Raw genomic sequence first — 17,555 nt, forward strand, 5'->3', positions numbered from 1 at the left:
CGCGGCCGTTGGCGGAGGAGCCGCGGGCGCCATTAGCGCCGCCTCGGCCGCGCCGGCCCCAGCGCCCGCCCGCCGGGCTCCCGCGGCCCCGAAGGTGAGTGGGCGGGGGCCGGGCCGGGGACGCCGCCGCCGCCGCGAGGGCCGCCGGCCCCGGTGCTGCGCCGCCGCCATGTTTGAGGCCGCGGCGGCGCATTGTCCGCGGGCGAGCGGGAGGCGGGCGGGCGGGGGCCGGAGGGAGGCCGGGGAGTCGGGGCCGCGGAGTCGGGGCCCGGAGGCCGTGGGGTCGGCGCCCAGGTCGCCCTCGGCCCGCCTGCGGGCCGTCCCGGGCTCGGGCGGCGGAGGGGTGAGCGCCGCGGGCGCGGCGGGGCGGTACCGGCGCGAGAGCCGGGCCGTAACCCGGCCGGCAGGGCGGGCGGCCCCGTCGCCCCGCGGGTCGCATTATGTAACAGATACGCTCGTGGGTTTTGTCGGGACGGGAGGCCTGTCGTAGGGCCGCCTCTAAAGGCTTCCTACGGGACCCGGGAGTCGGGGGGCCCAGGGCGGCGGGCGGCCGGCGGCCGGCAGCGCAGGGAGGCGTCCCTCCCGCTTCCGGGCAGTGTTGGCAGTAAACACGCTGAGATGGACTTGTGCCCCGGCTGTCCTGGGCCTTTTTTTTTGAAGAAGTATCTTTCTCGAGGCACAGTTTACAGAAAGTGCAGCTCCGGTTAGCGCCCAGGGATTCTGGAGAGCGTCTACACGCCCAGGAAGCCACCACCCCGTCGACGACGTCCCGTCACCCCACACACTTCTGCCCCGGTCATCGCGGAAAGCAGCGTTTATAGAGTTAGGGTGTATTTACTTACGTGGCCTGGCACCTGCTCTGCCGGGCACGGCTGTGAGCAGCTTGTGTTCACCCAGGCTGCACGCAGCCGGCGAGGTGTGTTCTGGCTCCGCTCACATTTAGGTAGTGCAGGGGGCGAGGCTCGGAGGATTAAGTGACATGTCCAGACCAGGCAGGAAATGTGCTGCGTGGACAGCGAGAGCTGGTCATTACTGTGGCCGGTCATTACTGTGACGGCTAACCCTCTTCAGTATGTACTTAACAGAATTGTTCCCGGAGATGCTTGCTGATCATCCTTGCCGATTCCCTCCTGTGGAAATGCTTGTCCCTGTACAAAAGTGCCCAGGGTGTCTGGAGCCAGAGAGCCACAGAGAGCGCTCGAGGGTATCGGGGAATGATGAGGCGGTGGGTCACTCTGTGCCTGGCACTGCTGCTAAATGCCCGCTTTCCCTGTCACAAGTACACTTTCAAATTGCAGAGCTGCTGTGACGATTAAGTGTGAGGCTGTTTCTGTGGCAGGTGGTCACTTAGTGCCCATTGAGACAGTGTGGGTCTTGAAGGGCTGGATGTACTTGCAGCTCCTGGGTACGTGGCTGCAGGGCAGAAAATTTCACGTTTGCTGTGAATGTGAATAACCACGTGTGGCTTCTCCCTCCAGTAAGGACACGCGAAGCTGTCCTGAGTGCATTAGGGTCACCTCTGTGCTGACACCTGGGGGACACACCCAGCTCCCCTCAGGAGGGATTGTAGGCTATTGCCAGCTGGCTGGTGGCTTCACTGACTGCTCCCCAGGAACTCTGAACTGGGATTTGGCTGACCCAGGGTTTGCCATGTTCCTCTTGGCAAGGAATTCATCACATTTTAAACCGTTTCCATTTGACCCAAGAAAGCCGCAGTCTGACGAGTCAGTCTTAAACAGTGCATCAGGGTCCGCTGGGATTTCCTTTCGGGGTGTAGAGTGAAGCCTGCTCGCTAAGGCTTTTGCACAGACCAGCCAGGTGGGCAAGGGGCTGTCATTCAGGCTCCTGTGGGCGCCCGAGGCTGGGCTCCCCACCCCGCCTGGTGGGCCACGTGAAGCAGCGGGCCTTGGACTCCAACTCGGCATGTTTGTTTATAAGCCAGTCTCTGAAAAATCCCTTTGCTTCCTGTCAGTAAGATGTTTGGTGGGAGGAGTCTGAGAGGTCTGTGACAGGTCCTTGTCAGTTCCTAAGGTGACACCTGTTTGGTTGGTGGTGGTCCACAGTTGGAGCCTTACTTGAAAATAGTGACAGCCCGACGGCGGAGATCTGAAAAGAGCAAATTGTCAATCTCTGGCCAAGGTTTCAGGCACCTGAGCCTGTGCTGGCAGAACGATGGTGGTGGTTCTGTGGGCAGGGTGGAGCCTCAAGGCGGCTCTGCAGGGGTCCCGGGGTGGTTCTGCAGGCAGTGCGGGGCCTCGGGGTGGCCCTCGCCGTAAAGCGTGGCACGTTGAATGTGTGTGGGTGTGCTTGAGGAGGAGGAGGGCCTGGCCTGGCCCTGCAGTCTAGCCAACAGCTCAGAAGTGCCCAAGGGGAAGGGGCAGGCAGGCTGTGGTCAGGCCACTGAGGCCTCTGGCCCCTCTGCACAGTGCTGCCAGAACCAGTGCCCTGGCTCCAGGGCTGGCAGCACTGTTGGGGAGAGGATGTCCTGGGAACATGGGTTGGGAGCGGAGAGCCTCTGAGCACGCTTGCGTCACTGTCACAACCTCTCTGCCTGCTGGAGTCTAGCCCTGGGTTCAGGCCTGGGACCCTTGGTCCGGAGGGATGTGGCAGTCATCTTGGTGATCTGTTGGCTTGGTCTAGGAAGGTAGCTGGCAAGCAGTGGGAATCGGTGTCGGAGGGACTTGTCACTGCACATGCCTTTCGAGGGCCACTGCTCACGGCCTGTCCTCCCCTCTGGTCCTGGGAGTCCCTGTTGGGGTCGGGATGGATGGTTCCGGAGCCTCCGAGCCAGGTCAGCTGGGGGATTGGACTTCGTGTGTGTGCTTGTCCTGTCCAGTTAACGTGCCTTCTGCCTGTGTCTAGGGAGTCAGTACCAAATGAGGAGGAAAGGACGATGCCATCGAGGCGCTGCAGCAAGGCTCCCGTCCTCCCCGCGCAGCACTAAGCAGTCCCCGGCACGCGAGAGCCTGACGTACGCGCAGGCGCAGAGGATGGTGGAGATCGAGATCGAGGGGCGCCTGCACAGGATCAGCATCTTCGACCCCCTGGAGGTCATCCTGGAGGACGACCTCACTGCCCAGGAGATGAGCGAGTGCAACAGCAACAAGGAGAACAGTGAGCGGCCGCCCGTGTGCCTGAGGGCGAAGCGCCACAAGAACAACCGTGTCAGGAAGAAGAGCGAGGCCGCCCCCAGCGCCCACGGCGCCCCAGCCTCCGCCAGCGTGCTCCCCGAGCCCAGGGTGCGTGTGCTGGAGTACAGCCCCCCGGCCGCCCCCCGCCGGCCGCCCGCCTACTACAAGTTCGTGGAGAAGTCGGCGGAGGAGCTGGACGGCGAGGTGGAGTACGACATGGACGAGGAGGATTACGCGTGGCTGGAGCTGGTCAACGAGAGGCGCCGGGCCGAGTGCGTGCCCGCCGTGTCGCAGGCCGTGTTCGAGCTCCTCATGGACCGCTTTGAGAAGGAGTCGCACTGTGAGACGCAGAAGCAGGGCGAGCAGCAGTCGCTGATCGACGAGGACGCCGTGTGCTGCATCTGCATGGACGGCGAGTGCCAGAACAGCAACGCCATCCTCTTCTGCGACATGTGCAACCTGGCTGTGCACCAGGAGTGCTACGGGGTGCCCTACATCCCCGAGGGCCAGTGGCTGTGCCGCCACTGCCTGCAGTCCCGCGCGCGGCCTGCCGACTGTGTGCTGTGCCCCAACAAGGGCGGTGCCTTCAAAAAGACCGACGACGACCGCTGGGGCCACGTGGTGTGTGCCCTGTGGATCCCAGAGGTGGGCTTCGCCAACACGGTGTTCATTGAGCCCATCGATGGCGTGCGGAACATCCCCCCCGCCCGCTGGAGACTGACGTGCTACCTCTGCAAGCAGAAGGGCGTGGGTGCCTGCATTCAGTGCCACAAGGCGAACTGCTACACGGCCTTCCACGTCACGTGCGCCCAGAAGGCCGGCCTCTACATGAAGATGGAGCCCGTGAAGGAACTGGCTGGCGGTGCCACCACTTTCTCCGTCAGAAAGACCGCTTACTGTGATGTGCACACGCCCCCGGGCTGTACCCGGCGGCCTCTGAACATTTACGGGGATGTTGAGATGAAAAACGGCGTGTGTCGAAAAGAGAGCTCGGTCAAAACGGTCAGATCCACGTCCAAGGTCAGGAAGAAAGCCAAAAAGGCTAAGAAGACGCTGAGCGAGCCTTGTGCAGCCCTGCCACCCGTGTGTGCTCCGTATATTCCCCCTCAGAGGTAAGTGTGTGCAGGTGTGGGGACCAGGGGCAGCCTCGAGTGGGGATGTCAGGGAGGTGCCTGGTAGGGCGGTGGTACCGCAACCACGCGGTCCCCTGAAACCTGGCCTCGTTCATTCACTTTGTGGGAGCGTGGATGTCGCTAGGACTCGACTCTGTCAGACCTGGAAGGATGTATGGTTTCACTAGGGGCCACACCGGTGCCCGGGGTAGACCAGACAGTGTCGGGGTGACCGTGGGTCTGGGGCCGCCTTTGACACGAAGCGCCCTTCCTCCTCCTGCTCCCTCACCAAAGTTTGGGAACCTTGTAGGATTTTAACACGTTTTGTTGGAAAGTGAAGCAGCTTGGCCGAGTAAGAAGACACAGGTGGAGATCAGGGTGGGGCCCACGGGAGCCGCGTGCGGGGGGCGCTGGCTGCCTTCCTGTCGTGTGACAGTCTTGCTGGTTTTTCTGACCGTTGTCGTTCGTAGTGCAGACGTTGCCTCGTCAGTGTGGGGCTCTCCGACCTAGAAGGGTGGGGTCCTGGCTCTGCTGCCCCTGCTGTGGGCAGGCCCGCCTCCCCTCCTGCTGTGTCTGCTTCTGTGCCTTAGTGTCCTTGTCGTCCGCTTGGCCTGTTCTCTCATTGCGGACCCGCTGTTTTAACTCCATTGTCTTTACATGTGCCCTCGTTCAGAACGTGAGGTAAGTGACCGCTGGGTTCCACACCGGGGCCGGGGGGTGCCGTGTGAGTGTGGCAGGGCAGACGCCCCGCTCCAACGCTTCCTTGAGCTTTGAGGAAGTAGCTCTTACGACAGGGCTTGGTTAGGGAAGTCAAGCATCGAGCTGATGAGGTCAAGCTGGAAGTGACGTCTGCTCGCGAGACTTGTTGGTACCTTTTTGTTACTCGAAAGTGAGTCCCACGTAGGTAAAATTATGTTACACGTGGAGTGGATGACAGACTACCAGGATATTTTTGTTAAAAAATAAACAGTGTCTTCGATATATTGAATATTAGCTTTTTATATCGTTTTCCTTTATACTTGTCACGTAAGACGATTCATGCTTACCAACACATTGTGATTAAATGATGCAGTTTGGTTTCAGTGTGTCATGAATTTGGTCAACCCACTAATTAGGTGGTAAGAGCGCAGTGGAACCCGCACTTAGAAGCCTGGTTTTGTCCCGAGTGGAGCCAGCCTTTTTTATGAAGAATCAGAAGTGTGGCTTTTTTTCCCCGAAATGAAATCTTTTTTCTTCTTACAGAGTAGTACATACTCATTACAGAATCAGTAAAGTCAAACAATGAATAAAAAGTTCTCATGCTCCTTCTCATCCAGACAAACCACTGTCAGAACCAAGGTGTCTCTTGCATATCTGCCAACTTGACTTTCAAAAGACAGTTTCACGTGGGTTTCTACTTCTGAGTCAGAAAGCGTCGAGTTTGTATCTGGAACTTCTGTTTAAGGGCCCTAAAAATTTCAGCTTTAATGAAATTGAAGCAGACAGGACAACAAATGTGATCTAACAAATTGGACAACCAGAAGTCCAGGGTACTGCCTTTGTGCCCAGCCCGCGTGTCTGCCCCTGTTCTAGGGGGTTGTGGGGTGCAGGCCGTCACAGGTTGGACAACGTGGGCACTTCAGGGTCTAAGATGAGGAGGCCCGGATGAGAAGGTTCATGCTTTGGATCTAAGTACCTCAAAGCAGGCGACGTAGCAAGATCTTGTTCTAAATGTGTTGCCCGCCTGTGTTTCCGTTTTTTTCCTTCTCCTGATTTAGGAATGAACTGTTACTTTGGTTTGAAATAGAGATAAAGGACTCACCTGGACAAGTGTCTCTGGCCCCAGGCTTTGCCGTCTCAGTTGCCTGGAGTCTTTGGGAGACGCTGTCATTTCTGGTCACCTTACCACCTGAGTGAGATCTCCCAGCTGCCCTTTGCTCGTCAGTGACTGGTGTTAGATAACCCGTGGGTTCTTAGGGCAGGTGCTGGGGTGGGGGGTCGGTGGGAGGTGTGGCTGGTCTGGTGGCCCCGTCTTAGCACCCAGGCGGCCCTGGTGGAGCGTGGATGGGGAAGGCTGGGCGGGCTGGCTGTGTGCATGTGCAGGGAGGGGTTCGGGACCATGTGTGTTCTGAGGCAAGATCCCAGGAGGGATTTGGCACCAGAAGAGGAGGGATCTGTCTCCCTTGTTCCCTGCAGAGAGGACGTTTATCTGGACAAGGCGGGGGGAGGGGGCGGTGGACTGGCAGGGCCTGTGAGTGCCTTCGTAATTGGAGTGGTTTAAAAGTTAAGTTTTCAAGTAAAGAAAATAACAGACAAAGGGATTGTAAGTTACAATCTATTCTTATTGAGAGGAGCGCGAGATGTTTAATTTTGAAGTCACAGATTATTTTTCACTTTTTGATTATAATAGACTCCGGGATAAAGAGGGGGGTATTCTGAGGCTTTGCTCACCCATTTGAGAACTCTGAGTCGCCAGAGGCAACCGGGGGCCTGGAGGCACGCCGCTCTGCCAGCCGGGGCATGTCGAGTCCGGCGGACACAGCAGCCTCCAGCGTGGCTGGCACCACACAGGTGTTTTTACGTTAGTCCTGAGTAGCTGTCCCGAGCTGTGTCTGTCTGCCTTCCCTCATCCACTTCCATTCAAATAAAAACTTTTCCAACATAGAAACGTATTTAAAACTGGGGAAGAGAGGAAAAGTCAAGTCAGAAGGAGAGAAGACTCCTTTCCTCCCTTCTTTGCTTTCCCAATTTTGGCGCGTGCTGTTGCGTCTGCTAGGAGTCCTGCCTTTTCCTCATGTAGTGCCCTTTGGGTCGGGTCCTTCTCCGGTTCCTTCCCGATTTTATGCTGCTTCATGGGAGAGGGGACAGGTCGGGAGGGCACGCACCGGGTTCCCCAGAGTTCCCAGAGCACCAGATCTGGTGATGTCGCTCTTTCCCTGTGGAGGAGAGAGCGTCTTGGTGTGGACTCCAGCCGGGTCCTCTCAGCCGCCCGGACTGTTTTCACGGGCACTGAAATCTGGTTGTTACTTGAGTTTAGGGTAAGGGTGTGGGTCGGGTCCCCAGCTCTGTCACCTCCAGGCCTCTACTGCCAGGTGCCCTCGCTGTCCAGACATCAGAGAACGGAAATGGCAGAGTGAGCGCCTCGTAGCCACTGGATGGAGGGTTTTGCTTGTGACTAACAGGAAGAAGCCAGGATTCGAGTTGTGTCTGTCTTTTATGTGGCTGGCTGTTAATTTTGTTATGTTTTATGGAAATCCCGATGTGTTGTGGACTGGGGACACAAGGGAAGTGCTGGCTGAGCCCCGCCGGGTGGACGCCTGCTCTGGAGGCCTCACAGCAGTGGGGCATGTGTTGGCCCCTGTGCATGCCTGCTGGGGGGATCCCGGAGCCCCCGCCGGCTGTGGGTGGCAGCTGTCCCCAGGGCCCCCAGTGGAAGGGCTCATGCAAAGGTTGCTCGGGAAGGAAGCACTAAAAGCCAGGCTGAGAGGTCACTGGGGGGGCCGTGCTCTGGTGGAGGCCAGGGCCCCTGTGCTCCACGTCTGCCCCGTGCTGTCGTGGGGGCTCCAGTTCTCCACCCGCCCCCCACCCCGGGACTTCAGGCTTTCCGTGGTTTGAATTTGGGGGGAGAGGCCGGGTGTCTCCTGTGCGAGTCTGTCCCCATCCAGCCTGCATGCAGGCCGTTCTCCGGTGAGCGGGCCACGGTACATGTGGTGAGCAGATTTGTTTTGATCAAAGAGCCAAAATGAAGAAACATAAAATAGTGCCGGGAAAACTGGGTGCTTCAAGCTGTGTCCGCACTGTCAGGGTACGTTTCTAAGTGTTTGAGTCCTCAGAGCCGCCTGTGTTCACTGAACTGCAATTCCTGTTTCCGAGCGCAGTGCCGTGGGCCACGCTCCGTGGTCATCGAGCGTTTACACCCCTCGGCCCGGGCCCTGCCGGCCCCAACAGCGCGCAGGGCTCCTCGTCCCGGGGGCTCTGCCCTGGTGTCTCCGCTGCCCTGCACGTCTGCTGCGATGGCCCCGCCAGCAGACCCCGTCCCTCCTCAGGCATCGCCGCGTGCAGAACTCTCTCTGCGGCACACGGTGGGCAGGACTGGCCAGCGCGCTTTTGCCGCCCTGTTCACGACCCCCGCGAGCGGACCTTCGGCACAGGGAGGGCTTCAGTACCAGCAGAGGCAGTTGCCACACACCCTCAGCACCACGCCAGCTTAGGTGCGGCCGTGGCTACCGTGCACAATGTCGCTTGTGATGTCTGCTGAGTCAGTCCCCGACAGTAGTTAGCAGTGGGGCAGGCGGACGGGCAGTGCCCTGCCGGGCACACTGGACGGGGCAGCGGGGTGTCATCCTCACCTGTGTTCTGTTTGGGAAAACGCCACGTGTGTCAAACACTGCAGGGGTAAGAAGAGTATAGAACGCCCAGATCTTCTGTACCCACCGTCACCTCTTGCTGGCGTGTCCTGCGTGCCCTGCACACACATGTAGCATGCACATGTGGCCACGCCCCGAGGGGACTCCCTGCGCCCCTGTGCTCTGACTCGGGGCAGGCACAGTGATAGTTTCTGCGTCGTCCATTAGCAGCCAGCAGGAAGGACCGAGGCGCTCCGCCATCCCCAGTCAGGACCTGTGCTGGTCAGTCTCTTGGTCTGGATGTTTCCGCAGCTGTTTCCTCAGTGTCTTCTGAGACGTCCTGTTTTCAGAGAAGACAGCCCTTCCCTTTAGTAGAGCCTGCCTCGTTTGGGGTTTGTCTGGGGTCCTCATGGCTGACGGAGGTGTGCCAGGTACCATGGCGGGGCCATGCATCCACCACGTGGAGGCAGCGATCGCCTCTGCTTCTTGGTGGCAAAGCTGTCGCCGGCATCTCCACAGATGATTTCTGCTTTTGATCCGAGTCTGGGAGACCTTTGGAGGCCATGTGGCCGCGCTGTTCCTCTTCACGGCCCAGATGTCAGGTCCGTCTGCTCTGGCCTCGGTCACCTTCCCCAGCTCAGCCCTCCCTCTGTTTTCCCATCAGCGGGGTCCTTCCGTTCTCCTGACCTGGGGCTGGCAGGTGCTGGTTTCAGAGAGGTCCACCAGCAGGACCCACAGCTGGGCTCCCGGGCGTGGGGGCGAGGTCGGGCCACTCCAGGCAGGTGAGCATCTGGTAGGACAGCTGGCTGTCCCTGTCACCCGGACCTCAGGAATCTCAGCTCTTGGTTAGGTAGCCGAGGGGTGACCCCTGCCGCAGGCAGCCACCCTACTGACTGGGTGATGAGGAGGCCCAGCCGGGAGATGTGGACACGTGCACCCCAGTGATCTTGGGGCTCTGTGACAGTCGCCTGTGTGTCTGGACAGGGTGTGGATAGTCCTGACCTGAGCCATGCTGAGCCGGGGTGGCGCAGAACCACTATCGGAGGCAAAGTTGGGGCTTTTTAGGTTTGGAGGGTTGGATTTCACTGGTGCCACCCTGACCTTCGTCTGACCTCTGAGCTGTTCGTGCCCATCATGAAGATTCAGACAATTCAAAAAGTGTTGGAAAGGGAGGGTGCGCTCTAGTCCCGCCATCAGAGATGGCGGCTGGGGACGTCACGAGAGTGTTCTTCTCACCTGTGGAGGTGGGAATATTTTTTAATTGCAGTTTTGTTATTTTTCATGAGTTTTGTTTAAAAAGCTTAGAAACGAAAAACTAGAGAGAGACTAACAAACTCATATATCAAATGTAGAAAATCTTTAGGAAGCAGAATGTAGAATGACGACTCTGGTCACTTCTGGGCACTCCGTTCCCAGTAGCCCCTCTGCTCACAGCAACCACTCATTGTAGATTGGGGGGGGTTCTAACCGTACTGCTCTGTGCCTCTGCACCGGTACACACGAGGTCGGCTACGCTTTGCCCACTGACCTTGAATGCAGATTCTGGTTCATTCTCGCTGAAGTGCCCACCGCCAGGGTGACATTGGGGGCGTCCATGCCGCTAGTGCAGGTGCTCTTGGGAGCCTTGTTTTTGGGTGTGGGCACATTGCCCCCAGTACCGCACCGCTTGGGGTGTGTCCCTTTTCGCTGGTTGGGGGCCTGTGCATGTCCCCAGGGCGGGAGGTTCCGCCTGGAGCGCATGTGGCAAGTTGGTTGGGTTGTGTTTGTGGCGTCTCTTCCCCTGGGCTTCTCACTTTCAGTGTCTTTAAAAACTCTTCAAATTTGGAAATGTGTTAAGTAGGGAGGGCAGAGCCCAGCTGTCCTATGACCCGGCTTCCACAGTCACTGCACCTGCCTGGTCTCCCTTGCCTGTTCCTGCCTTGCTATCGCTTTGAGGCTGATCCGTCATGTCATTTCCTCCGTGGACGTGTCAGTGTACAGGATAACGGGTTCTTCAGCAGCCATAATTTTGCTGTGTCGTGTCGAACTCAAGATTATTAATTTCAGTGTTTTTCCAATACAGTGTGTGTGTTCTGGGCCCGATCTGAGGACCCTGTCCCTCCTCCGAGCCCTCCAGCTCTGCCCCCTGTGTCCTCAGGAGTCGAGTCCTGCAGCCGATGGTTGGGTGCACCCGGAAGGGCACCCGGAAGGACATGCTGTGCACTCCCACCGGCTTCCTGCGCTTGCGGCCCTGTCCCTGCACTTCTGGCCGCCTCTCGACGGCCTCCCTGAGCCAGATGTGTGTCGGGCCAGCCCACCTTGTTCTTCCCTCGCCCGGGCTGCACTCAGCCTTTGCCCTCCTGTGCCTTTGGTTGAGTTCCCCTGACGTCCGCGTTCCTTCAGGAAGCCGGACTCCACACCACTAACGTTACGTGAACAGGAACGTGGACGTGGCCCACCTTGCCGCTCACTAGGATTTCTTCAGTGTCTTCAAGAAAGTTGACGGTTTGCTCCGTGATAATTGGGTGTGATAGTGTTTTCAAAACTAGGTGATTTTGCTGTTTGTGTAGGTCCGGGTTTTTGTTTTTAGATTGGTGTGATACATTGTGGATTCTCTTAGATTGTATTTGTGCACACTGTCTGTGAAAGAGACAGTTTGGCTGAGCTTTTCCATCCTTCAGTTTTTCTTGTCTTTATCCAAACAGCTCAGCCCAAGACTGCCAGCCTAGGGCTGAGCTGACAGGGACCTTGGCGCTTTATAAGGGATCGCCTTTTATTTTCTTAAATGTTTTTATTTATTTTATGGCTAGTGTTGTCACATCTTGTTTAAATAATCCTTCATTTCCCTGACACCCTCTCTATTTTCTAGAAGCTTTCAAATGGCCCTCCCTGCCCTGGCCCTCCTGCCCTACTCTGGCCTTAACACTGACCTGTTTCTTCCAAACACCCTGATTTGCTGCTGTCGCCTCCCTGGAGCATGTCAGCCCCCCCGGAGGGGGGGTCTTTGTTCCCAGTGCATCTGTCCCTTCGGTGTCCCTCACATTCAGGCCTTCAGTCACTTGAGGACGGTCTTCGTTTTCACTACTTCACTCCCTAGAAACCCACTCCAGCCCCTGGCCGGTTTCCCTGCTAGGAGGCACCCTCTGTCGCCCAGATTGGCCCAGGCAGTGGGGTTCCTCCTGACGCATGGTTCCTTCATGTGCGTCCTGGAGTCATCCAGTCAGGTTTCCTGATGAATTTGGAAATTCCATGGAGTCTGCGGACCAGGTGGGTTGTCTGTGTGTATGATACTATGTTTCTCTTGCTGACATTGTTCGTGGAGTGTCACCACCTGTTCAGACCTTCCCTGCCTCGCGGCGCCGTTTTATTAGCGCGCGGCGGGTCCCTCAGCATCAGCTTTCCTCACTTGTGGGAACGTCCCCTCCAGCTCTCACAGAGCATCTCCGTCCTGGTTTAGAGGGCAGCTCCCGGTGACCCTGCTGGCAGGACCCTCACCCCTCCTTGTGTGTTGCATGTCACGGTTGACCTGCTTTTCCACAGTTTTTGAGGTGGCCCCATTCTGCTCTCTTATCTGTTGATGTGGGGTTCTGTTTCTAGAACTTCTACTCAAGACCACCCTTGCCTTCCTGGGACGAACCTCCTTGGTCAGGGTGGGCAGAGTTTTTTTGTGGATTTGGGTGGATTTGGTCAGTGCCTTTTATTTTAGCATGCATCTGTGTTCATAAGCGAGTGTGCACGGGACCTCACCCGACGGCCGGACACACCACCTTTCTTCCGAGTCGGTGGTGCCAGCCTGGTGGTGCCAGCTCGCGCCTACCAGTCTTCCAGTGGCAAACCTGCTCTGAAAAATCACCTTTCTCTTTTCCTCCTCTTTGGGGGTGGGAGGAGAAATTTAGACTACATGTTGTTTCAGTTTCTAAAATTATTCTATGAATGTATTCAGGTTTTCCTGATTTCTTCACAAGCTGGTTTTGGTAAGTAACATTTTCTACAGATTTTTTTTTTTTTAATTAGGGAAGGGGAACAGGACTTTATTGGGGAACAGTGTGTACTTCCAGGACTTTTTTCCACGTCAAGTTGTTGTCCTTTCAATCTTAGTTGTGGAGGGCGCAGCTCAGCTCCAGATCCAGTTGCCATTGTTAGTTGCAGGGGGCGCAGCCCACCATCCCTTGCGGGAGTCGAACCGGCAACCTTGTGGTTGAGAGAACGCACACCAACCAACTGAGCCATCCGGGAGCTCAGCGGCAGCTCAGCTCAAGGTGCCATGTTCAATCTTAGTTGTAGGGGGCGCTGCCCACCATCCCTAGCGGGACTCGAGGAGTTGAACTGGCAACCTTGTGGTTGAGAGGCCACTGGCCCATGTGGGAATCGAACCGGCAGCCTTCGGAGTTAGGAGCATGGAGCTCCAACCGCCTGAACCACCGGGCTGGCCCCATTTTCTACAGATTTGTTTTACATCTCAGTTTTCACGATACTCATTTTTAATTGGATTTCTGTTCCCTTTGCCCTTTTCCACGGGTGACATTGTTTTTGTCTTTTTTTTTAAATTCATGGTTATTTTTAATTCCTCTTTTTTTTGATTAGTGCTTATCAAAGTTTGTTTACTAGTCTTCAAAGAACAGAGTTTTGGTTTTGTTGAGATTTTCTCGTGTGTGGTTTCTTGCCTCATTATGTTTTTACTTTTCTGTCCCCCCCCAGCTTTACTGAGAGGTAATTGGCTCTGAGTTGAAGGAGTCCAGTGTGATGATTTCATACACGTGTATGTTGTGAAGTGTTTAGCACAACGTGAGTTCACACACCTTCACCTTACGTGATTGCCGTGGTGGGGAGGTGATGAGAACATGAAAAGCTTTCGGCAGCTGTGAGTGCGCCGTACGCCACTGTTAACCAGCCACCACGCTGGGACCGGAGCCCATGGGTCCCCCTTTGTTGCCTTTTACTTTGTGTTTTTTTCTTGACTTCGTCAGTCGGATGCTTAGCATGTTGAGTCGGCCCTTCTCCTTTCTAAGAGGCGTTTCGGATGTAACCCATCAAAGTAATCTTGAAAAGCAGTGCTGCGCCTTCCACATTTTTGAGTTGAAATCCAGTATTTTTCACCCTGTGGTCAGATGGCAGAAAGGCATAGTTTCTGGAATGTTGAAGGTGCTCGTGTTGAAAGGCTCATCACTTCTGGCATTTTGCCCTGGTGTTCTCCACGCAGGGCCGCAGGGCGGACAGTTGCCCAGCTGCTATCTCTCTGTTCTTTCATGTCACTCTCACTGGACTTTGAGTGTGACAATTTCTTCCGACTCAGGTTGTTGTTACAAATGTTCGCACACACTTGAGCAAAACAGATGGACAAGTTGAAGACTCTTCACCAACAGTGACATTTAAAGGGGTGGTTTCCGCGTCGGATGTACTTCCTGCTGTGATGGGACAGGTCTTCCCCAGTCTGTTCCGGTTTCTGTTACCATAGACACGAGTACTGGAAGCCTTGGCCGCATGTGTAAGTGGGTTGGAGCCTCGGACTCAACTGTTGAAACTCCCTTCCAAGTTGTGTACTGCAGTCCGAGCGCACGTTTCATCAACTGACCCTCCCTGGGTCCTCCGTCGGTGTCTCCAGAAGCTACGAGAGGCAGTTGCCGCCCGCAGCCGTCCAGTACCTCCCGGCCCCTCCTGGGCTTTCCCACCAGCACTCACGGGTATCTCCCAGTTATGCCGGTGTCTCTTCCATTTGAAGGGAGACACCTGGTTTATCAGGTAGGCGCAGAAAGGCTTGAGACAATCAAGCTTCTGATCCTTTCAATGTCCTCCTGCCGAAACCGGAGTCAGAACAGGTTGCCAGTAGAATGCAAAGACAGAAGATTGCATGGAAGAAGTTCCTCCCGAGCTCGATGAATCATAGAGGGCAGCCATGCTCGTAAGCACCGTCCACCTGGGAAGACAGGACCTGGCCAGGCCCCGAGCCCCTTGGTGACCCTTTCCTGCCCTGAGGGCCACTGCTGTCCCCACCTGTGGGGGACTTGGCCTGCCCACCCTTTTCTGAACACCAGTGTTCACTGGGCCTTCAAAATTCATGAGTCCTTGACGTCTCCCTTCTTGGTCTCTTTCCCTTTGGAGTTTGTCGAGCGAGCCGGATCACCCCCAGTCCTGTCTTGGGCCACCCCATCCTATCTTGGGTCCCCCTGCATCCTGTCTCGGGTCCCCCATCCTGTCTTGGGTCCCCATCTGTCCCTTGGGTGGACGTTTCCTTGGTGTGGTTTGGTGCGTTCCTCTGCTCTCCACGTGTTGTGAAAGGTGGTTGGATTGGCGGGGTGAGTGCAGCAGGGTGTGCTGGGTGGGTGTCCGTGTCGGCACGGCTGCACGTCCTTCTGGGAGACACGGGTGTGCTGCCCATGCTGCCTGGGCGCTTGGCTCCCATCTGCTGCTTGGACTCCCTGCCACTCGGGAGGTAAAATCCTGCTCAGAATGCGGCTTTCCAGTAAATACCTGAGGACGGCTTTAGGCACATTCTCATCACAGCCTGTTGTTCACACCTGTGGGCTCTTGCTGGCTCACACATGCTGGCTTCATGAGGTGCAGAACCTTTATTTAAAGGCATGTTGCCAAATAGCATTTCTTGGTACCTTGAAATTATTAAAAAAAAAAAAAATCCTTTTATTGATGTTGCTTCATTCGCTGTTGAAATAACTGTGTGTGTGTGTGTGTGTGTGTGTAGGCCCACGGAGCACTAAGGTTGTGCATGGATTGTCCCTGTGTGATGCCTCAGTCAAATATGGCAAAAATGGGCCCAGCAAACATGGCGCCTGTGAGCTGCCCAGGACTGGCCTCGCGCGTAGGGCTGTGTGCAGGCCTGGTGCCCAGCACGCCTTCTGCTGCAGCCCTCGGGGATGTTGGGGTCAGGCTGGGTGCTGCTGGTGGGCATCCAGTCCCCGCCACCTGCGGAGGCCGTGTGACCAGGTGTCCTTGAGCTACGGACCTGTGGCAGGCTGTGGTTACCCTTGAGCTTGTGGTTCATACCCGCCTGTGGAGGCTCTAAGTGCCTCCGTCTGGGGGCTGGATCTAACAGGTTCACTTTTGCAAAGCCCTGGTCTGTGTCCGGCGTGGAGCTGCCCCCCGGGTCGGTTCCTCGGGCTGGGTCCCCATGGTGAGTGGGTCTCGGTGACTGCAGGAGTTGGGCAGGTATGTGCGGCGCACGTCCTCCAGAGCCAAGCACGGAGGCTGACCCAGCAGCGTGGTAGGGAGCCGTCTTGGAGACGAGCAGGAGCTGCTGTTTTCAGGGAAGGACCATCACAGGTAAAATCTGAGCAGGATTTTACCTCCCGAGTTGCAGGGAGTCCAAGCAGCACTGGGGTGTTCTGACCGTTTTGTTCACTGTTGGTTTTATACAAATCAAAAGTTTTGTATTCTTGAAGTTTGGTCTTGAAATTCCTTGATTTCTGTCTGAAATTTTGGTTTTGCTCCATGAGGAATGCCTTCTTGTTGCATCTTTGTATTTTTGGTCTGTTTTTGGTTGAGCTTACATTATCTTTCAGCATCCTTGTGAAGCAGATTGACGCACTGACTTGTTTTAGCGGGAAGGGCAAGGGTCGTGGGCACTTCCTGGAAGCCTCAGGCCTGTGGTGGTAGGTGAGGCGCCCGGGCGTGTGGGTGTCTTTACAAAGCCTTTGCGTTTCATGGTTCACAAAGGGTGAGGTCTTGAGAGACTTGAGACCCCACTGTCATTTCAGTGAGTAGTAGCCCCGTGTGTGTCCAGCCCTGGCCGGTCAGCTGCTACGGTCCCTTTGACATGGCTGAGTGGGACCACTGCCCTGCATCCGCTCAGCCTTTGTGGGAGTGGACTGTCCCCGAGGGATCAGTCATGCGTACACTGCAACCAGTGGGGTGACAGCCCGTGTGCATGGGGACCGTATCATGTGAGAGGAATTAACATGCTGTTCTTTTCTGGGTGTTTGATAGACACCGGGTGAATGAAAAGTGGGTGAAACCTGTGCTAGCTTGGGATGCTGGAGTTGGTCCTGCAGAGCCTGGATGGCAGGAGCTGGCATGCACGTATCACAGCTCACTGAGTGACACTTCAGTTTCCATGAGGAAACGTGCTGATGCACTGCTCGAAAGCTAAACTCTGAATTTTCTGTGTTTTAGATTGAATAGGATTGCGAACCAGGTGGCCGTGCCGCGGAAGAAGCAGTTCGTCGAGAGAGCCCACAGCTACTGGCTGCTCAAAAGGCTGTCCAGAAATGGCGCTCCCCTGCTGAGGCGACTCCAGTCCAGCCTGCAGTCCCAGAGAAGCTCGCAGCAGGTACCTGCCCTCTGTACACCTCCCACACCGAGCAGGTGCAGCGGCTCCTGGGGGCCAGCGCCAGCTTCTGGCTGAACGTGGTGTAGTCCCTCGTGGGCAGCTCCGGTCTGGCCCAGTCCCATAAGCGATAGAGGACTCATCCATCCATGTTGCCTCGTGTCCCTGCACATGTGGAGGTGTCCGGGACAGCCCTGACCTTGCTGAGCACATGGGGTGGAGTTCTAGGGGCGGGGCAACGACAGGTGGTGAGGCAGGGCCCGTGGGCGGGGTCTGAGCTGGGCCCGTGGGCGGGGTCTGAGCTGGGCCCGTGGGCGGGGTCTGAGCTGGGCCCGTGGGCGGGGTGTGTGCTGGGCGCTCCTGTATTGAGAGGTAGCACAGGAGTGATTCATTTTAAGGGCCTTGCTCTGAAGGCTGGTTTTCCATTGACTGCAGTGCGGAGGGAAGGAGGTGAGAGCAGATGTGAGAGGGACAAGAACTGGCTTTTTAAAGAACAGAACCAAACAGATGCTTATGTGTTAGTACTGAATTTGGCTTCACAAAGCCCTCTGGTGTTATTGTAAAGCAGTTCTGAAACAATGGGTTTAGGGAGTAAGAAATTAGCTCTAAGAAGTTGCAATCAGAAATGGTTCATCGGCACATCGCCCTGAATTCCTGGCTGGCATTGCAGGATAGACCTGGCCACGTTCCGGTCCAAGAGGCTGGGAGGTGCCCTTGCTCTGCCTCCTCG

The 17,555-nt window shown here is 56.5% G+C and overlaps 1 protein-coding gene across 3 annotated transcripts in view; it reads left to right on the plus strand.

The window, feature by feature from the left end:
* BRD1 (bromodomain containing 1) overlaps positions 1-17,555 on the plus strand; it is a 45,880-nt gene continuing 28,325 nt past the window's right edge. For all 3 annotated transcript variants that reach the window (XM_033116532.1, XM_033116533.1, XM_033116531.1), the window contains exons 1-3: positions 1-94; positions 2,863-4,243; positions 16,672-16,828. In XM_033116532.1, coding sequence (XP_032972423.1) covers positions 2,877-4,243; positions 16,672-16,828 — 1,524 coding nt within the window. In that variant the 5' untranslated portion in view covers positions 1-94; positions 2,863-2,876. The remainder of the gene's footprint in view (positions 95-2,862; positions 4,244-16,671; positions 16,829-17,555) is intronic.

Source organism: Rhinolophus ferrumequinum, chromosome 10 (genome assembly GCF_004115265.2).
Source record: "Rhinolophus ferrumequinum isolate MPI-CBG mRhiFer1 chromosome 10, mRhiFer1_v1.p, whole genome shotgun sequence".
In the NCBI taxonomy this organism is placed as follows: Eukaryota; Metazoa; Chordata; class Mammalia; order Chiroptera; family Rhinolophidae; genus Rhinolophus; species Rhinolophus ferrumequinum.